General features: G+C 39.8%; 1 protein-coding gene across 1 annotated transcript; it reads left to right on the top strand.

Annotated features, from left to right (window-relative positions):
• The first annotated feature begins 3,353 nt into the window (after positions 1-3,353).
• Positions 3,354-14,455, top strand: LOC132999344 (myosin heavy chain, fast skeletal muscle-like). Its single transcript, XM_061068995.1, has 39 exons — positions 3,354-3,554; positions 3,890-4,036; positions 4,135-4,291; positions 4,569-4,596; positions 4,706-4,817; positions 4,945-5,037; positions 5,120-5,183; positions 5,282-5,380; positions 5,476-5,579; positions 6,006-6,144; positions 6,277-6,395; positions 6,602-6,751; positions 6,888-7,058; positions 7,148-7,454; positions 7,561-7,628; positions 7,724-7,811; positions 7,930-8,047; positions 8,135-8,258; positions 8,362-8,498; positions 8,607-8,862; positions 8,958-9,200; positions 9,292-9,468; positions 9,548-9,693; positions 9,795-9,885; positions 9,966-10,355; positions 10,436-10,562; positions 11,244-11,362; positions 11,445-11,641; positions 11,724-11,907; positions 11,985-12,150; positions 12,276-12,400; positions 12,582-12,890; positions 12,975-13,178; positions 13,270-13,395; positions 13,489-13,659; positions 13,742-13,846; positions 13,936-14,031; positions 14,118-14,249; positions 14,435-14,455. The coding sequence occupies exons 1-39, from the start codon at positions 3,354-3,356 to the stop codon at positions 14,453-14,455; spliced, it is 5,811 nt and encodes a 1,936-aa protein (XP_060924978.1).
• Positions 14,456-22,263: the final 7,808 nt, after the last annotated feature.

Below are 22,263 nucleotides of genomic sequence, written 5' to 3'. Positions count from 1 at the left end.
TTTAAATATACTGTTCATGTCAAGTAATTACAAGGAAATACATGGTCTGGCCAAAAATAATTAAACTCACTAATTTTAACAAATATTTTTATACAAATATATAAATTTGAACAGTTTTGTCTGATGTGGTCCTGTTAGCCCAACATTCAGTATCAGATGTCAGACGTAGTCCCTGGAAAGCTGAAGCCCTTTGACCTCGACCAGACCAGACGACCCTGTTAAAGTGAACACGTCTGTCATCGGTCTGGCTTCTTGGATTATCACACCATCATGAACCACAACAAAACTCGGAACCTAGAGATATTTGGAATTCTTTAGGTCTGCCGGAGTGGTGTGAACTTTTACTCAGCTGTGGAAATCTGATCCTGATTTTCCCTTAAAAACTTTACTCGGACTCATGTAGGCTAATATTGGGGAATATTAACGTTCTCAAATTTTATCTTAATACATTGATAATCAGTTTAATATTGTGGTTACACTTACATGTTTTTTTTACATCTGGAACAATTTGTTTTAAGTTTGTTTAAAGTAACTATGTTGACACATTGATAAGTTCAACTATCTCCTTCCAACACATCACACACACACACAAACCCCAGGGTGCCTTCACTTTATGGAAGTTGTGTTGAACAAGTTGAAGTTTATTCACATGGGGCAGTGAAGGTTCAACATTCCTTACAATAAGTAATATGTACAAGAATAGAGGGAGAAGCCCTCCAAACATTACCCATCTGATCCTTTGTACATTGTGATCGGGCCAGTGGGACTGCAGAGCCCAAAGTATTCCACAGTAATTGCACAAATTCTTGGGGATGATATTTCATTGAAACTATAACAGGAAAGCTTTTCTTAGAGCAATTTAAATACCTGGTAAAATCATGGAGTCTAGTCTGTGGGTAACTCTGTTCTATAATGGAAGGTTAAATAAACACTGAAAATATGTCAGAGAAGAGACATATGGCAATTATGAGCTTGCATTGACATTAATATTGTCATAATATATACTTACAGCATACACAATTTATAAATGTTTATATGCAGATTATAAATTCTAAATGTGGGATCTTTATGTTACATATTGCTGACAGTAATGTAGTGATACAAAGCACACAAAGCTTTTCCCTGTGTCAATTAAATGTGTATAAGTGACATTATAACATTTAATCACTTTTAGTCAAACAGTGTGTGTATATATGTTTAAGTAATTATTAGTTTACATATATGTCTATGTATTGGTAAATATATGTTTATGTATGTATATACATACAGTCTGTGTGTATATGTAAATATAAGTTCATGCAGGGGTATAAATACAGTACATGTATGTGTGTATATATAGCGTGTGTGTTTATGTGTGAGTATAAGTTCATATAAGTGCATCCATACAATATGTGTGTGTATATATAGTGTGTGTGTGTTTATGTGTAAACATACAGTAAATGTATGTGTCTATATATGTATATGTACATATATGGTGACCTAGTGCTTTGTGATAGTGGTAAATGCCATCACCACTTGTCTGACAAGTTATTTTCAACAGGATGTACACTGCATGTCATATTTAACAGATGCATAATAACCTCCCAGAGAAATTAAAGTGAAATTAAAGTGCTATTATTATGGGTATTGTTCTACTCTCTCTCTATTGTCTTTTTTGCCCGCAGAACAAATCTAATTAACTTTGGAATTTCATAAAACACCGACCTCAGCAAGTGTCTCTGCTGTCATGAGGTATCATGATTCTCACAGGCTCTTAGATTAGCAACTGTTCGGGCCAATTTTGCTCCTTTGTCACAGGAAAGACTTGCAAGGCTTCTGCAACAGAATACCAGTGACACATGACGCTTCTCCACGGCTAAACTCGGATCGTCTGCAGTGCCAAAGTGTATTAAGGAGATTAGTGGAAAGACCGAAACAATGTCTGATCTTCAGTAACCAATACGTTGCCAGAACAATATTTACACAAGGTTAAAGAAATTACGCATTATTTCTTGTTTCTATTCATAAACTTTAACATTCTGATCCATTCAAACAGCATTTGGTGAAATGGGTTAACGATGAGACAAATTTGTTTTGGACTTTGTCTTGCTATGCACTGCAGCCACTGAGGAGTTAACTAGTTCTAGTGTTTCTTTTTGAATAAATAAATTAAACTGAACAATCTGTGTATGAATGACTGGGGAACAAATCACATCAACACTCTGATTTCATAGGTTTTTATTTATAGTATACATCTGGTGATGATACTGCAATGTCAGGAGCTTGAACCATTCAAACACACTAATAGACCATTATCATTTCTCTCATTTAAAGAACAGCCTTTGTTATTTCCAATTTAAATTCTTGTCATTGTCAAAAACATACTCCTGTTAACAATGTGAATCAGAGGCTGGTTTATTCTGAGACAAACAGCCTTTTGAACAGCGATGGAAGATGACATGGATCAGATTAAGGGCAAAAAATACTTGAGCAAATAGCGTAAACCTACATGACCAAATATAGCAAGTCATTCCCTCAGAGTGTACACTGATCTCTCTATATAAGAAGGAAGGGCTGGACCTACCCAAGGACTGACAAGCGAACAGTCAAGGTGAGAGTCAGTCTTTTATTAGCAGGAGGAAAGCCAGCAGCTTAAAGAACAATGTAGGGCATGATCACTTATTGCCAGAAACCACAAAGTGAATACAGGACTGTGATTCCTCTATGCCAGGACTTACAATGGGTTTATTTTTAAAATGAAATACCGGGACTGCATTTTTAAAAATTTTAATTATTTGTTTCTTCTCCAGAACCCTCATTAGACCATCATCATCTTCATCTGTTCTTCTAAGGGGAGGAAACAAGGTATGTGTTTGGGTTAAATCATTATTTCATTTAGTCTAAAGACATTTTAAATCATAGTTACATTGACATATTATAATGTGCCTAACAATTATCTGTCAGTTAAGTGCATCTTCATCTCATTAACTGTTCACACTCTTAAATAAGTTAAAATAAATTATTTCTGTTAATGTTTTCTTTTTGTTATAGACAATATGTTATATTTCATAACAAAACAGTTGTGAAATGTCAGAATTCATCACATTAGCAAAGATCAAAAAGAAAATTGAAAACAATCTGTAAAAATGTAACAATCTTGCAGTGTAAATATAGTTCATTAGTTAATTTGGCATTTAACACACAGAAAAGCAGTGGTACATTTACTGCACTCTTCAATTAGTAACAGTCACAACCGTATTAACAGCATCTCCTTTTAGTTTAGTAGTAGTGCTTGTGAAGCAGCGATGAAATGAGTGACTGAAATAACTTGAGTCCTTTCTGGTTGTTATACTTACTTGCAGTAAACCGTCACCATGGGCGACGCGGAAATGGAGTGTTTTGGCCCGGCGGCTGTTTTCCTCCGGAAGAGAGAACGAGAGCGGATTGAAGCTCAGAACACGCCGTTTGATGCTAAAACCGCGTACTTTGTGACCGAGCCTGCTGAGATGTACCTAAAGGGGAAACTCATCAAGAGGGATGGCGGGAAAGCCACAGTGGAGACTCTCGACGGGAAGGTGAGACTGGAAATATAGTTATATATAGTTTGCACAAATGTTTCTCAATGCGTGTTTGCTCCGATCCCAATGTGGTTTTATAATATAGGACTGATGTCTCTTTAGAGTTTAATATTTGTATAACAGTGCATGAATTCAATGTATGCTCTATTTTGTTCTGATCTAAAGTCTATGTCCAATCAGCCCAAAAACGAAACCATAATCCTATTTTAGGTAGATTTCTGAAATTAAGACCCATATCTTTGTTTGTTTTTATAAAATGTAACCTGTGGACTGTAGTAAACATGTGTGTCCACTGTTAAAACGTAGGTCCTGTGTCTTCTCTGTCTTTCCAGCAAACTCTCACTGTAAAAGACACTGAAATCTTCCCCATGAACCCTCCCAAGTATGATAAGATCGAGGACATGGCCATGATGACCCATCTCAGTGAGCCGTCTGTGCTGTATAACCTCAAAGAGCGTTACGCAGCGTGGATGATCTACGTGAGTTTCCGCCAATAAACACACAAGAAGATAAAATAATTGATATTCAATGACGATGGGAAGACATGTGTCAGTAAGAATCCCCTTTGTTTCCACAGACCTACTCCGGGTTGTTCTGCGTCACTGTGAATCCCTATAAGTGGCTCCCAGTGTATGACTCAGTGGTTGTATCAGGATACAGAGGAAAGAAGAGGATTGAGGCTCCACCCCACATCTTCTCCATCTCTGATAACGCCTATCAGTTCATGCTCCAAGGTGTTTATCCCTTTCTAAGCACCTCAGTGTCCTGAATAAGCCAGCCTTTGAATATGACACACTGTTTTCAGATCTTCAATAACGTTTGGGTGTTTGGCTCCTCCCAACATCTTCTCCATCTCTGATAATGCCTATCTGTGTAACTAGTATGCTGAAGTGTTGTTTATTTTTAATGCAAAACCAGAATCACAAAATCGTATGTTCCAGAGACCCATTGTCAAGTTTATAAATACTTTGACCTGAAATGGGAATTAGTATTTGTTTTTCTTTTCCACAGATCGTGAAAATCAGTCTATCCTTATTACGTGAGTTTTACAAATGATTCCCCTAAATTGGGTTTTCTTTCTCAGTTTGCTTACTTAAATCTATAACAAGATGGCTGCGATGCTAACTGAGCTGTTTTCATGCCCCAAGTGGAGAATCCGGTGCAGGAAAGACCGTCAACACCAAACGTGTCATCCAGTACTTTGCGACAATCGCAGTGGCTGGAGGAAAGAAAGCTGAACAGTCTTCTGGAAAAATGCAGGTAAATGCTCAGTTAATTAAAAAGATGTGAACAAAGCTGACACAGATATATTGAATCTGACCCTCGACGGAGGGATAGAACATTGTTAATGTATTTGTTTGTTTTCTGACTTGTTTCCTGAATGAAGGGGTCACTGGAGGACCAAATCATTGCAGCCAACCCCCTGCTGGAGGCTTATGGTAATGCCAAAACTCTCAGGAATGACAACTCATCCCGTTTTGTAAGTTAAAGTTAACTTGCGTTTTCAATCACGACAATTTTCTAAATTTCTTAATTCTTATTCAAAGTTCTCTTTTAAATAGGGTAAATTCATCAGAATCCATTTTGGAACCACAGGAAAATTGGCCTCTGCAGATATCGAAACATGTAAGTCTGTAAATAGCACGCCAGATAAACCTCAGTTTTTTCTTGTATCCTCTGTTCATTGAACGTAACTAACTGGTGTGTAACCGTGTGATGAACAGATCTGCTGGAGAAGTCTCGAGTGACATTCCAGCTGTCTGCTGAGAGGAGCTACCACATCTTCTACCAGCTCATGACGGGTCACAAACCTGAGGTCATAGGTGTGATATCAATTTTTATTCTTTGTCTTCCTAGAGTAATATTGTATGTGTTCTGATTTATTTTGTATCAAACTTTTTTATTTCTTTCTCTGCAGAGGCTCTGCTGATCACCACAAATCCATATGACTATCATATGGTCAGTCAGGGTGAAATCACTGTCAAGAGTATCGATGACGTTGAAGAATTCATTGCCACTGATGTAAGGATGACTTTACTATGATTTTCAAACTTACTCTTATAACTCAGATTTATGATAACTTAAATGATTTCTGTTTTTATTACTGACACAAAATTACCAATTCATTACAGCAATGAATCCTACTTTTAATAAGCTTGGTGGGTTTATCTTTCTGTCATTAAGGGTTTGATCCAATTGAAAGGAAATTGTTTTGGCTGTTACCGATGCTAGGGGGAGAAAGACATTATATATCCAACTAGGTCTTTATTTTGAGAAACTGTAAGTGTGGAACTCCAGATGTGATTCATGTTATAAGGGATTACATGTACATGGATGTTAGTTTTGACAAAGCATTGCTAAATATTTGTGGAGGCAGGGGGCAGCAATGAGAGTTTATTCTAAAGAACAACAGAAGATTTTGTTTCAAACCTTCTCTTTTTATCACAGACTGCCATCGACATCCTGGGATTCACTTTAGAAGAGAAAAATGGTATATTCAAGCTGACTGGAGCTGTGATGCATCACGGAAACATGAAATTTAAGCAGAAGCAGCGTGAAGAGCAGGCTGAGCCAGACGGCAATGAGGGTAAGAAACCCACACACTATGAGCTTCTATGTTATAGCACAGGTTTTGATTAGTGAATTAATAAATAGGTACGTTGATGACGTCACCTCAGTATTATGGATTTTAACCATAACTTGGTGATCTGTTTTTTAGTGGCAGATAAAATCGCCTACCTCATGGGCCTGAACTCTGCTGATGTGCTCAAAGCTCTTTGCTACCCAAGAGTGAAGGTTGGGAACGAGTTTGTGACCAAAGGTCAAACTGTCAATCAGGTAGGTGGAGATCAAATATCTATATTTACCCTAATATCTAGGGTCCTCTTTTATGCTGATGATAATCTTCTTAATTAATGTTGACAAAGCCTCTTATTGAAGTTCTTTAAGCGATATCCCTTGCTTTATCCCATAAATACAGAAGCATGTTTTGTTCATTTAAACAGTATAAATCCTAATGTTTAACAATTCTTTTGTAAAATCAGGTCAACAATTCCGTCAGTGCCCTCTGCAAGTCTGTCTATGAGAAAATGTTCTTGTGGATGGTCGTCAGAATCAATGAGATGCTGGACACCAAGCAGTCAAGAAGCTCTTTCATCGGTGTCCTGGATATTGCTGGCTTTGAAATCTTTGATGTAAGTCTGTTTGGCTGATGGGACAAAATCTTACGAAGCTTCATTTAAATCATTTTGATCAACGTTTTCATATTAAAGTCACAATGGACCAAATCTAAGAGAATTCATATTTTGATCTTCATTTTCACCTGTATAGTACAACAGCTTGGAGCAGCTGTGCATCAACTTCACCAATGAAAAACTGCAACAGTTTTTCAACCACCACATGTTTGTCCTGGAGCAAGAAGAGTACAAGAAAGAGGGAATTGAATGGGAGTTCATTGACTTTGGTATGGATCTGGCCTCCTGCATTGAGCTTATTGAGAAGGTGAGAAACCTGCTTTATGTTCACAAATATAGAAAACTGTCTGATGACTCGAAGGTTTTTTGTTTTAAATAATAATTTCTTCATTACAGCCAATGGGCATCTTCTCCATCCTTGAAGAGGAGTGCATGTTCCCCAAGGCGTCAGACATGACCTTCAAGAACAAACTGTACGACCAGCATCTTGGTAAAAACAAATCCTTTGAGAAACCAAAACCTGCCAAAGGTAAAGCTGAGGCCCACTTCTCTCTGGTGCACTATGCTGGCACTGTTGATTACAACATCACTGGCTGGTTGGACAAGAACAAAGACCCCCTGAACGACTCCGTGGTTCAGCTCTATCAGAAGTCTTCAGTCAAACTGCTGGCTCTACTCTACGCATCACACGCTGCAACAGAGGGTACAAATATTGTTCCAATGACAGATGGGGGTGGTGGTGGCATAAGACAGTCCAAGTCAAAATATAAGTTTTTGTATATAATTGAAATTCTATTTTCATGACACAGCTGAAGGTAGTAAAAAAGCCGGCAAGAAGAAGGGTGGCTCCTTCCAGACTGTGTCTGCTTTGTTCAGGGTAAGATGTGAAAAAATAACTAATGTGCTTTATTGCAATCATGTCTAATTCAGTGCCTTTTTCAATAATGTTATTGATAATCTTTAATTCCTCAGGAGAATTTGGGCAAGCTGATGACCAACTTGAGGAGCACACATCCTCATTTTGTGCGCTGTCTTATTCCCAACGAGTCAAAGACTCCAGGTACCTGACACTAAGACAATGTCCGAGTCAAAATAAATGTATAATGTGCTTTGACAGTTATCTGTGTCATTGTGTCACTTTGTTTTAATAAATTATTACATTTAACAAAATACCACAGGTCTTATGCAGAACTTCCTGGTCATCCACCAGCTCAGGTGCAACGGTGTGCTGGAAGGAATCAGGATCTGCAGGAAAGGTTTCCCCAGCAGAATCCAATATGGTGACTTCAAACAGAGGTAACAGATACATCATCTTTGCAGACATTGAACAGTCTTCATCCTCAAACCAGTGCGTTTCTAAATGAATAAAATGTATATTTGTAGATACAAAGTTCTGAACGCCAGTGTCATCCCTGAGGGTCAGTTTATCGATAACAAGAAGGCCTCAGAGAAACTGTTGGGCTCCATTGATGTCGACAGTACTCAGTACAAGTTTGGACACACAAAGGTAGAGTATGAAACAGACATTTCTGAAAAGGCTATTCAGCAATCATCAACTCCTGACAAATAAATGTAAAAAAAAATGTCATACCGCAATTGTGGACTTTCAGGTTTTCTTCAAAGCTGGTCTTCTGGGAACTCTGGAGGAAATGAGAGATGAGAAACTGGCAGAGCTGGTCACAATGACTCAGGCTCTCTGCAGAGCTTACCTCATGAGGACAGAGTTTGTCAAGATGATGGAGCGCAGGTACTTTTGACATTTCACTTTAAACACATACTTTTTAATTCACATATTTGTTTGCTAAATATTAAATCGATTTGGTAATTTTTTTGACACTCCTGTGATCTTCCCCAGGGAGGCAATTTATGCTATTCAGTACAACATCCGCTCATTCATGAATGTCAAAACCTGGCCATGGATGAAGGTGTACTTCAAGATCAAGCCTCTGCTGAAGAGTGCAGAGACTGAGAAAGAGATGGCCAACATGAAAGAGAACTTTGAAAAGACCAAAGAGGAGCTAGCGAAGGCTCTGGCCAAGAAGAAGGAGCTGGAGGAGAAGATGGTTTCACTGCTGCAGGAGAAGAATGACCTGCAGCTACAAATTCTGTCTGTAAGTTAAATGGACAGAAGAAACGTCCTACTTCTAAGATTTTGGTTTTTATAATTAACTTTATATTATTTTGCTGTATGTCACTGTAAATTTAGGAAGGTGACACCCTATCAGACGCTGAGGAAAGGTGTGAGGGGCTCATTAAATCCAAGATCCAGCTTGAGGCCAAAGTCAAAGAGACGTCTGAGAGACTGGAGGATGAGGAGGAAATGAATGCTGAGTTGACTGCAAAGAAGAGGAAGCTGGAGGACGAATGCTCTGAGCTGAAGAAAGACATTGACGACCTGGAGCTCACGCTGGCCAAGGTGGAAAAGGAGAAACATGCCACAGAAAACAAGGTGATGGTCATAACTTCAGTTCATCAAACAATGTACATTTTAGATGCTGTGTACTTTGATCAAATATTAACAATTTATTAAAACCCTTTAGGTTAAAAACCTGGTGGAGGAAATGACTTCTCAAGATGAGACCATTGTAAAGTTGTCTAAAGAGAAGAAAGCCCTCCAAGAGGCTCAACAGCAGACCCTGGATGATCTGCAGGCAGAGGAAGACAAAGTCAACACTCTGACGAAGGCTAAAGTGAAGCTGGAGCAGCAAGTGGACGATGTGAGTAATAATAACAAACTGGGATTTCAGTCTTCGTGAAAAAGAAATAAGAATTAACACCCCTTCTTGGTTAAAACAGCTCGAAGGTTCTCTGGAGCAAGAAAAGAAGCTTCGTATGGACCTTGAACGAGCCAAAAGAAAGCTTGAGGGAGATCTCAAGCTGGCCCAGGAATCCTTAATGGATCTGGAGAATGACAAGCAGCAGGCTGATGAGAAAATAAAGAAGTAAGAATAAGAATTCATAAATTTTACCAAAAAATATTCAATGAGAGTTTCTAATCAAACATAACTATAATACATCAATTCTCGTCCTCCTCCTCCTCCAGGAAGGACTTTGAGATAAGCCAGCTCCTGGGTAAGATTGAGGATGAACAGTCTCTTGGGATCCAGCTGCAGAAAAAGATAAAGGAACATCAGGTATTTTATCGAGCAAATGTCACCCAAAGCAAGAGAGCCTTGAAATGTTGAATGACTTTCACACAAACTTTGTGCTTCAGGCTCGTATTGAGGAGCTGGAGGAGGAGATCGAGGCTGAGAGAGCCGCTCGGGCCAAGGTGGAGAAACAGAGGTCTGATCTCTCCAGGGAACTTGAAGAGATCAGCGAGAGGCTGGAAGAAGCCGGAGGAGCGACTTCAGCTCAGATCGAGATGAACAAGAAGCGCGAGGCCGAGTTTCTGAAGCTGCGTCGTGATCTCGAAGAGTCCACGCTGCACCACGAGGCCACGGCTGCTGCTCTGCGCAAGAAGCAGGCCGACAGCACGGCGGAACTGGGAGAGCAGATCGATAACCTCCAGAGGGTCAAACAGAAGCTGGAGAAAGAGAAAAGCGAATTCAAGATGGAGATCGATGACCTCAGCAGCAACATGGAGACTGTTGCTAAATCGAAGGTAAGAGTGCTGCATTTTCAGTCAGGGAAAAAGAAAAAAGTACGTTCATAATTTAATACTAATTTATGTTCTTTCATCAGGGAAATCTTGAAAAGCTCTGCAGGACATTAGAAGATCAACTGAGTGAGCTCAAGTCCAAGAATGATGAGAATGTCCGTCAGCTCAATGACCTGAGTTTACAGAAGGCAAGACTTCAAACTGAAAACGGTATGAATCATACGCAGCATCACAATATTTAAACATTGAAATGTTCTCAGTGCCAATTGTTTTACTCTTAATTGCTAATCTTAGATAGAACATAATAGATTCTTTCTGAGAGAAAAATCAACTTGTTTTGAATGATGTTATTGGTCGATATTTAGCAACTTTGACCATTATCAAATTTGAGATTCTTCATCAGTTGTTGCAGCATTGAAGAATGAATGTGTCCAGAAGATACGCAAATATATAGGGTTGATTGATGAAGATGGTCCTGAAACACTTTTTTTGTAATTCATCGAAATCCTCTTCCAATCCCGATAGCCATCAAGAAATTAAGATGTCTAGAAAAAAAAGCCAGTGTCTGTGGCCCTGGCAGGACTGCAATAAATACAACCAATCATTTTACGTTACAAGTGAAGCCTCCTGTTATAGCTTTTCCAGGATTACCAACCTTAGCTTTAACTAAAACCCTTTTTATTTACCCGTTCTCTCTTTTCGACTTTTATGCATTTCCCATTTTCATACTGAAAAGGTTAGCATAAAGACATTAGCCCCAAATTTGGAAAATATACCTATATTCAACATGATGGCCAAAGAGAACAATCTTAATCTTAATCTAAATCCTGTTAACCCAAAGTTTACATAATACATTCATCTTACTGACTGACACTATCTATCTTTGATCAGGTGAAACTGGGCGTCAGCTGGAGGAGAAAGAATCTCTTGTTTCTCAGCTGACAAGAGGCAAGCAGGCTTTTACTCAGCAGATCGAGGAGCTGAAGAGACACATAGAGGAGGAAGTTAAGGTAATGGTCTTTGAAAACACAGAGGAAAAGCTCACCGGAGGATCGTTACCAATATACATTCGTTTTCCCTGTGGATTATTAGGCCAAGAACGCCCTGGCTCATGCTGTGCAGTCATCCCGTCATGACTGCGACTTGCTCAGAGAGCAGTATGAAGAGGAGCAGGAGGCCAAGGCGGAGCTGCAGCGAGGGATGTCCAAGGCAAACAGCGAGGTGGCTCAGTGGAGAAGCAAATACGAGACTGATGCCATTCAGCGCACTGAGGAGCTGGAGGAGGCCAAGTAATGGACGGTCCTGATGTCACACTTGTTTCCACATGTATCCACAAGTTTTCATGAACCCATTTACTATCTATTCTAACAGGAAAAAGCTCGCCCAGCGTCTTCAGGATGCAGAGGAATGCATCGAGGCTGTGAATGCTAAATGTGCCTCTCTGGAAAAGACAAAACAGAGACTGCACGCTGAAGTGGAGGACCTGATGATTGATGTGGAGAGAGCCAACGCTCTGGCTGCTAACCTCGACAAGAAGCAGAGGAACTTTGACAAGGTTAGACTGTTTTCAGTGTGTAAACATCATTAATTTATGGAGTGACAAAAACACTCACCTGTTTCTTCTGCTGTCAGGTTCTTGCAGAGTGGAAGCAGAAGTATGAGGAGAGCCAGGCCGAGCTGGAGGGATCTCTGAAGGAGGCTCGGTCAATGAGCACTGAGCTGTTTAAAATGAAAAACTCATATGAAGAAACTCTGGATCACCTGGAGACTCTGAAAAGGGAGAACAAGAACCTGCAACGTATGATAAATAATTCTGTTTTCCCCAACAGATATAGACGCTAAACACCAGTTAAATTCATCTGAAGTATCTACATTACTGGATATGTTTTACACTGCTAATTTTACATAAACCTGGTCCAACAGAGGAGATCACAGACCTGAGTGAACAGCTTGGTGAGACCGGTAAGACGATCCATGAGCTTGACAAGGGAAAGAAAGCGGTCGAATGTGAGAAATCAGAGATCCAATCTGCTCTGGAGGAGGCAGAGGTATAGCTGAATCATCATACCAATTATTACAAATGCTTTTATTCATAAAAACATGCAGTAATTGTACAAGCAGAGGTGAATTAGACCAACAGGAAATATCTAAACTATTGCATGAAACTGACATAGCCTCAGCTTCTGTTAATCAAGTGCTGCAGCTGATGAAGGTCACACTTGTTCATAGGCTACCCTGGAGCATGAGGAATCCAAGATCCTGCGTGTCCAGCTGGAGCTCACCCAAGTCAAGAGCGAAATTGACAGGAAACTTGCTGAGAAGGACGAGGAGATCGAGCAGATCAAGAGGAACAGCCAGAGAGTGATGGAGTCCATGCAGAGCACGCTGGACGCTGAGATCAGGAGCAGGAACGATGCCATGAGGGTCAAGAAGAAGATGGAGGGAGACCTGAACGAGATGGAGGTTCAGCTGAGCCACTCCAACCGCCAGGCAGCTGAAGCCCAGAAACAGCTTAGAAATGTGCAGGGGCAGCTTAAGGTAGGGTGGAGGGTCAAAGAAAAATGTTAGTGAAGCTCACTTTATTACAACTGCATTGTAAATGTGTTTTTATGATTTATTTAGGATGCACTACTGCACCTTGATGAAGCGATCAGAGGTCAGGAGGAAATGAAGGAGCAGGTGGCCATGGTGGAGCGCAGGAACAACCTGATGGTGGCTGAGATCGAGGAGCTCAGAGCTGCACTGGAGCAGACGGAGAGAGGCCGGAAAGTGGCTGAACAGGAGCTGATTGATGCCAGCGAGCGCGTGGGACTGCTGCACTCTCAGGTAGTCTCAAAGGCTAAACAAGCATGGATCTAAACTTTGTTCAGCTCTTGTTGAACACATGGAATTTCATTGTTTTATTCTTGTGTAATAGAACACCAGTCTCATCAACACCAAGAAGAAGTTGGAGGCTGACCTCATTCAGATCCAGGGTGAAGTGGAGGATTCTGTTCAGGAAGCAAGAAATGCTGAAGAAAAGGCCAAGAAGGCCATCACTGATGTGAGTCATCCAAACATGGGTTTATACAGTGGCCATTTCTCACATTGAAGTTCTCTGACAGTTTAAACAATCGGAAATTCCTCAAAATTTCAGGCAGCCATGATGGCAGAGGAACTGAAGAAGGAGCAGGACACCAGCTCTCATTTGGAGAGGATGAAAAAGAACATGGAGGTGACAGTGAAGGACCTGCAGAACCGCCTGGATGAAGCTGAGAATCTGGCCATGAAGGGCGGCAAGAAGCAGCTCCAGAAACTGGAGGCTAGGGTAAACAGGAAATTGATCAGCACACATGCCTCAGCTTTTGTTTTTCGTATTATATTTTAATAACGGAAACTTTATGTTTCAGGTGCGTGAGCTTGAGACTGAAGTTGAAGCCGAGCAGAGACGAGGAGCAGAGGCCATCAAGGGTGTTCGGAAATATGAGAGAAGAGTGAAGGAGCTCACCTATCAGGTATTTCCCATTCTATTAACTGAATGGTGCAAATCTTTTGGATACAAGGCAGATGATTACATTTTATGAATGAATCAATGTTAATGCAGACCGAAGAGGACAAGAAGAACGTCATCAGACTACAGGATCTGGTGGACAAGCTGCAGCTCAAAGTGAAGGCCTACAAGAGGCAGTCTGAGGAGTCTGTGAGTCAGAAACATGAAACAAACCACAAATAAAAGCTGCATGAAGTACACACAGAACTCTAAATAATACACTGATTTATGTTTAGGAGGAGCAGGCCAACACCCACCTGTCCAGGTACAGGAAGGTTCAGCACGAGATGGAGGAGGCTCAGGAGCGAGCCGACATCGCAGAGTCTCAGGTCAACAAGCTGAGGGCCAAGAGTCGGGAACTTGGAAAAGTAAGAAAGACAAAAATCACGAGCAACAAAGCAACATACGTGATTATAGTTTGACTTCCCTAAATGTCTAACTGGTGACTGTTTTTATTTAAATCTAAACGGTGAAAACTATAGTACATATGAGAAAAGACAAAATAATGTTTAGTATTTGGATGACTCATGATATACATTTTTTTCCGTTTTAGGGAAAAGAAGCTGAAGAATAATCTGCAGCCTCTCTGAGAGAAACAAATGAGATTCATAAAATATGACTTTTCATGCTCTCCCTAAATTTTGAAGCTGTTCGTTGAATAAATATGTTACAATATAACATGTTGCCAGTTTAATCTTTTCTCTGCACTACGAAAAAACTAAAAGCACTGACATTGTGTCTAAGGTTTATTCACCTTGTCATCAGTCTTGTCAGGGCTGAAAAGACACTTTTGTAGCAAACAAAAATTACAAATGACAATTTTTCTCCACAATATCTACTGCATAGTTGTATTTCAAAGCAAATTTTATCTGTGAGGGAGAGACGGTATTAATGTCACTTTGCAAAACATTCACATGGGAACAATTTTGGTATGTGTGACTGTCTTTTGACAAAAATATTTTCAATATTTGAGCCTAATCTGATTTTTACATCCAAAACTTTCAATCACAAGACATACACATTTATAGTGCACAGTAAAAAAAAAAATTTGAGCCCCACATCTTATTATCGTATTATTCTTGTTATTTAAAGCATCGCACCATAATGGAACAAGAATTGGAATGAGGCCTTAGAGCAGGGGTCTTCAGTGTTTTTCAGGCCAAGGACCCCGAAACTGATGGAGAGATATATATTGTATAAGTTGTGTTTTTTATTAAACTGGTCCTAGTGCCATGTATAAACATAGCTACCCTGTTATTTCGCAATCAATACTAAGCTATTCAAATAATACACAGAAAGATAACGTCTTCTGCCTCCATTTTTCCGTTCTCTATAATATGTTGGATTCATGTTAATGTGTATTTAAAGACATTTAAATTTGTGGGAAAAAAATTGGTTAAAAAAAAAAAAGAAAAAAAAAAAGAATTGTCTAATCAACCAAAAATGTCGCGACCCCCCTGCAGTTCCTATGCGTACCCCTAGGGGTACCCCTGTTGAAGACCTCTGCCTAAGAGGAACCGTTTGACATCTTGAGAAATGTCACATGTTAGGTAATATTTAGATTTCTAGATTCATTCCCTTTCTATTTTACATTACTTCCAAACCAGTGACTTCATTGTGTTAAATTGTGCTTCTCTCCCCTGGAACACTGGGCAGGTCAACCTGTGATGATGCTTTTGTCCCACACATCAGTGAAAACTCGACAGTCAGAGCTCTCACGGGTCAGCTGCTGGGAGAGGCAGTCTTTTCTTTAGTACATTAATCGATATGTGGGAGTAAAGTTGAAGCATGTTCGGCTTGTTACATCATTGTCCTTCCTGACAGCGGGGGACAGATAAACAGACAAATAAAACCCACAATCCTCTTGGGTGAAGCAGTCGTCCACTGCTACGTGTTTCCTCTTCGGGGAGCTATTTCTTTTACTGTGACAAATGACAGCTGCCGTCCGCCCACCACTTAACTTATTGCACCTGTTTGCTCGTGAATGTTTGGCACCGTGTGAGTGAGACATTCAGTTACTGATGTCGGACTCTGCTCTGAACACCCAGACAGAGACAGTTGGACAGATAAAGTAAATGTCCAGGACCCTCTCCACTAAGGTTCAAGGTAGTTCCCGCCCCCCCCCCCCCCCCCCCCCCTGAACAAATGCCCCCTGCGTGGAAGTGCCCTCTTATCTGATTTACATATTACTCCTTTCAGCCTATAACCTGTTTACCATCCCAGTGTCACAGATTAGTCACAAAACATACATATGCTTATTCTTCTAACTTTTGTTTGTTTCATTGTTATATTGTTACTCTTTTTATCATTAAGTTGTTATAACCAGGCGTTCCCTGGTTTTACCCATTGTCTTGAATTAACTTGTTTAACTTGTACTTGCAGTCTGCAAAGCATTTTGTAAACGAGTTTGACAGATCCACTTCTCTTACTCTAAATTAATGTATCGTCATGTCTGTTAAAGGTAAAATACCTGATCTCTGAGCTGAGCACACACAGATCTTTGCTTTTGAGACAGACTATATAGGATTGTACAATCTTCAGTTTTTATCACTGTGAAATACAGAGCTCTGGTTTAATCCATATATTAAAGCCTGAAATGTGAACACGTCTTTAGAACAGGAGCCAGTTGCTTGTTTGTCCCAGGTTTTGATGGATGGATGGATAGATCCTATATTATATATACTATCAAATGTGTGTGTGTAACAGATTACATCATTTAGCTCTATACATTAGGCTAAAAACTAAATCAGAGCACAATTATGTTGTATATATTTCAATCAGAAAATACTGATGACTATTTCACAAATGCTTTAAAAAAAAAGTACATGTCCTCATATTTGTTAAACACTCCTTTCCCCAGACACACACACACAAAGGTTTTATACACATCACCTGATGCTGACACTACTCCATCTATCTGAAGGTAAAATGTAACTCGAAGCAGTTTTACCCAATGGGATGAGGTGATATTCTGCAGGATCGAACCTCGTCTCTCCTCACAGCTTCCCCTCTCCTCTTCACCTCTTCGCTGACACTCAGGTTCAACGAGTGAGAGACGAGCCTCTGAGCTCTGCTGGTTATACCTCACATGATGCAGGAAACTACAATTTTAAGACTTTGCCAAACTCTGACCCTCTGATATCATGGCTAAATCAGACGGTGTGTTTGCCTTTAAGCCACATATCGAGGCAGCGTGCCTGCTGGATAGAAGCTACCTGACAGGGCCTGTGACATTAGCTGGCCTGCAGCCCTGTAGCTTCATACAATGAGAGAAGCCAAAATATCCCATCACCCCTGTCCAGCACTGTTATTGAATGTGGAAGTAGCTGGCGACCTATCGTCTTTCCTCTGAAGACCGTTTGATCTCCTCGCTGACTGACATTGGGAGCAAATGCACATGATTCTCCACTCTTGAATTTCTTTTCTTGTCCACTGCAAGCTGCCAAAATTCATGTTTTAATCCTCAACAGCTGACAAACAAGTCTGTGCATTGTGGGACTGCCAACTGGAATACAGGGGAGTAATGAGACCTGCAGGAGCTTCACTTAACCCCAGAAAACTGCACCACAAACCTAGAAAGCAAGACGTAACTTGGGGAATCTGACCTATCTACCTTAAGATATCAAGAGAAACCTGTTCCACAAAGATCACTGCTGTTCAGTGGATGAGATTTAGGTGAGAAGTGGCAGAAATGTAATTTTTTCACTAGTGTGTTTCATAGTTTGATTTACCCTTTCTATTGAAATAATCTATATTTACATCAGAAGTGGGTCCTCTCTACACCGTGTTTTTTTTTTACAGTAGTCCAAACTAAACACCCTTGTTTTTTTGACAACTGAAGGATTCCACAGGTTCTCCTTCATGTTTGAAAGGGGAGGGTGAGGGGTGTTCAGCTGCAACACAACATTTCACCACTACATGTCACTAAATTCTACATACAGAACCTTTGAGATCATAAAAGTTATTATACTACATTTCTTAAGGTACATATTTTGTGCGCTTATTCAATAGAGAAAGTGGAGACAGGCAGGAAACATATAGGAATGACCAGCTAGAAAAACCAAGAACTGCTTCCCAGAGCTCATATATGGAAAATATGAATGTTGATTTTGATTAGAGTGGATTTTAATCTAGAATAACTTAGAAACGTAGAACATCGTAAATCAGTGAAGAACAATAATGATTCCAAACTGAAGTGAAAAATATCAATAGCATTTAATCACCAAAGATATAAACATTTAAATATCCAGTTTGTAATGTGACTGACAAAATCATTACAAAGTTAACCTCCATCTTCTGCTGACTGCTTCACATCGTCTGTACAAAAATGAGGTGGCACTGGAGACTGGCACAAAGAGAGGAAACTGTCCCGAGTAAATGACGACGTCGGCAAAACCAAAAGCAAAGTTACAGCGAAAAACATTAACATTCTTATCTTTTGTTACTGAGTAAAGAAAAGGACACAGACGTACAGTAAATATAGATATTTTTCTGTTTTACAGATTTCCTTGTAAATTGCTTATTGTGCCCACGCAAGCTTCAATCACATTCAACTCCTTCCAGTTAAATACAAACATTATTCACCAAAAAACAAAGCCAACAAATAAAAGAATACATGAATAAATAAAATAAGCAACACTTAAAATCTATTTCATAAAGTTCATTAATAAATGGGCATTCCCACACATGCCTCCGCCGTTTGCACAACCTTTAAATGCACAAACCCTTATCAGAGTTTGTATGTCACTTATAGACATTTCTCATAAATAAACAACAAAAGTTTCATCAGGCAGTTTGTTGCTCTAAACTCCGAACGACTGTGTGCTTTTAATTCTGGCAAAACACCTAAATTGCAAACACTGACAGTTAATGTAGGCTTCACTGAAGTCAAACTTTCAGCTTCTTTCGTTTACAAGTGGCAAAGACCTTCCGAGGCCTCAACGGCGCCACGTAAACGCCACAGAGGGCGCTGTCGCTTCTCCATCCAAGAGTGCTGAGAGCTGGATGAGGATAGGATATCCACCAGGCTATGTACACAAATCTGCTCAAAAATATCATGCAAATAAATACCGGTAATTTAGAACAAAACTACAACACTGACCTCAACAGTAGCAATACAGTGTAGGCTGCAAAGAACTCAGCAAAATGTCTTTCCTTCAATGTCATATGACCTGATGTAAAGACTGCAGGTCTCGGAGAAAAAGCGTTGTTTGTGCTGAGGTCTCCCAACAGTGTTGAGCTTTAATTCTGCTTCTCCAGGTCCCTGCCATGCTCGGGTCCAGCTGAGATGCACAACAGTTGGCAAACTGTACATAAACATTCACTCGCTTCAGTCAGTCCAAGTGGAAAGGTCCACGTTTACCCACGGGCTTCAGATAGAGAACATACATTGTGCAGATGGGAAAAAGTAGAAATCTATGAAAATGGCCAGTATCTGTGCTTTGATTCGGGGCTGAACTACAGTGTGGAGAGACATGGAATGTAGCAGTGGGGCTGCAGGGTCTGTTTTGTCCATGAGAAGGCAGGAGAGGGGAGGCCAGCTGCTCAACACACTTCAGTTCTGCTCTTTCAAAGTGTTCCACAAATCCGCGAAAAGCATCTCTGTGTATTCGCTGGCCGACAAGTGCGTTTCGAGGTGAATCCCTGCAACCCTCGGAATCTAAGTGTCTTTAACGTGTCCTGCGGGATGAACGTCCACAGCCATGGATCCAAATGCTCCTGCCATCCAAAACGAGTGCAACAAGGCACTGGAGGGTGGAACACCAGGCAGACAGGGGAAAAAACTGTATTGTACAAATATTTTTTCAAAAAAGCGTTATTTTTTTAATAACCATAACGCAGTAACTCAGTGACCAGAGTCAGGGGCTGTGAAGTCACTGTGGGAAAGTATTTTCAGGTTTTTATCATGCGTATCACCAATTGTAAAACGAACACTGACACACTGTGAGGTTAAAAAGTCTCCGCCACTTTTCTTTGACACTTTTAAGGTTACTTAAAGTTTTCCTACGCTCAAAAATATATTTAGCTTTTTGTTACATCGCCCAGTTGTTTGATTTTCTCTGTGAAGAATAATGTTCTTGCAGCGTTTGACACTTTGACACTTTTGTTTTACATATCAAACATCTTTTGAAGTGAGAAAATCTATTTCTTCTTAAATCAATGTCTATGATGACATAACAACAAGTTTGGAGCAATATATATTCATATCCATAAATGTGTATATAATTTTTTTGTATGGCATAATAGAAATAATAAGAACTGAAGAGAGTTAACCTTAAACAATTGTACATTAGTACATGATGCAACATCTCTTACTCCAGAAGTTATATATGAAGGACATCTCACTGTGACCAAACAAATTCTGGAGCTTCTTTATCATTTGATAAATAGTTAAAGGAGATAACGCTGTCATGTCATGACAAGGTACGCACGATAAAACGAAAATATTCTGCCACAGAGAATCTTCACTTTCAGTGAGACATCAGGGGAATCGTAACAGAGCGTCAAAGAGCATCACACACTAATAATATACTGATAACACTGAAAGCTACATTCCCCATACAGAAGCATATATAAGTGCATAAATTCAGATTTGACGAATAGTGTTGACACAAGATACAAAAACGGAGACAAAGAGCTTCCTATCAATCAAAAAACTAAGGAAATACGTTTGAAAACGTGTTGGCCACACACAGACTGTGCTGTAGGACTTCACAGATAACACTGCATGTAAAGTACTTTTCATTTCATCATGAATCAAATACTACTGATAGAATAAAATGTCAAATTCATTTGTCCAACAGCCTTATTGCACTAAACACTGTGCAGTGTTCCTAAATATAATAATCAAATGAAGATGTGCAACTTAACAAAATTAATACACTTTTGATGATATTGGTTTTTTTTACTTTTGGTCGTCTTTTGTTTGATTCTACATCATGTTTGAGTGGAAGCACTTCAAGATCATACCGGGAATCTGTGGAAGCATTTCAACAAAACAAAGCGCGACTCGAACAATCCTCGTATCACAATGAAACTACACGTCTGTTTCATCCCTGATATGTTATGAAAAGTCACAAAATCTCGCTGCGGGTCTAACACTGGCAATCTGGTCATACTAGCTTTCCTCATCTGTTGTCTCATGAGTCAAAGTGCTCTAGGAAAATAATTTATTAATAACGGATTTAAAGATTCAACATACTTGAGATGGCAGCAGGAAATCATTCTGGGTCGTGTCATGAATGATACAATTTAAAATGTTGAGACTGTCTTGGCAAAGATCAGAGGAGGACTGAAAGACACTGAAGTGAATGTAAGGCCCAGATCTATTAACATGTAACCGCTACAAGTGCAGGAGAAAAGACATTTACCAGGACCGCGCATGCAAAACAAAGAAAATTAATTTTAAAACCACAAAAGCAAAAGTTATAATAAGCAGCTTCGGAGCTAATTTCAGGTGTGAGTTTGAACCATGAAGCTCAACCAGCAGCTGCTTCTGTATATTTATTTACATGACCATGATATAGATGTAAATAAATGTGTAGTGTGCACAGTTTAAAACTGTAAATTGTGTAAATGTCGAGGGCTAACTTCCCCCAGGAGTTGTGCTGTATGGAAACGGTAAATCCACACCTACAAACGAATCTGTGAGGTCAGCGTGGTTCGACATAATAAACAATGAAAGATTAAAAACTCAGATTAATGCTGGATCAAAGTTGTTGCTTCACAATAACAGATCTCTTAGTAAAAGCAGACGCCTGTGCAGTGTTGTTTCTAAAAATAGACTCTGTCCATCCATCCTTCCATCCGTCCATTATAGAAAACACCATTTTTTTCTTTTTGGAGAGGGGGGTTGGGGGCTGCTGGAGCCAATCCCAGGTGACATTGTGCAAGAGGCCAGGTCCACTCCAGTGAGGATTAGTGAGTTACAACACTAATGTGCTGTGCACTTGTTAATACAGCAGTAATAACAAGATAATATAACACTGATGGGGGCATTCTGCTGTCATATGATATGTTTGATCATATAAGTTAATTTTGTTGCCAATTCTTGAAACTTCTTCTCGAGTAAATATGAGCCTGCACTTAGACTAGAGTTGTTCCTACGATATAGAATTGTAACCAGACTTGAGTAAAAACACGTCACTAAGTTTTTAGATTCTCTGTAGAGCCACCACTGCATTTAACATCTGTTCCTGCTGGTTGGTTCATTTTTTATTGACTGAACTGTTAAAAGTATATTGCTGCTGCCTCCCTAACTTTTTGTGAGACAGTTTATGTGGCGGAGCTTGCGTCCCAAAAATGTCATGCATGTCCTAGTCCTATGTAGCATGCACCTTCAACACATTCTTTACTTATATTTTGCACTTAAGCCCTGAAACA

This window comes from Limanda limanda, chromosome 4 (genome assembly GCF_963576545.1).
Source record: "Limanda limanda chromosome 4, fLimLim1.1, whole genome shotgun sequence".
Lineage (NCBI taxonomy): Eukaryota > Metazoa > Chordata > Actinopteri > Pleuronectiformes > Pleuronectidae > Limanda > Limanda limanda.
Note: the sequence above shows the minus strand (reverse complement) of the source record. Positions and strands in the feature narration are given on the sequence as shown.

Excerpts from the sequence above, each read along its gene's own strand:
- LOC132999344 (XM_061068995.1), top strand. The coding sequence starts at position 3,354 with ATGGGCGACGCGGAAATGGAGTGTTTTGGCCCGGCGGCTGTTTTCCTC. Across the intron at positions 7,059-7,147 it reads GCATTGAGCTTATTGAGAAG|CCAATGGGCATCTTCTCCAT; the intron begins GTGAGAAACCTG and ends TCTTCATTACAG. Across the intron at positions 11,363-11,444 it reads ACATAGAGGAGGAAGTTAAG|GCCAAGAACGCCCTGGCTCA; the intron begins GTAATGGTCTTT and ends GTGGATTATTAG.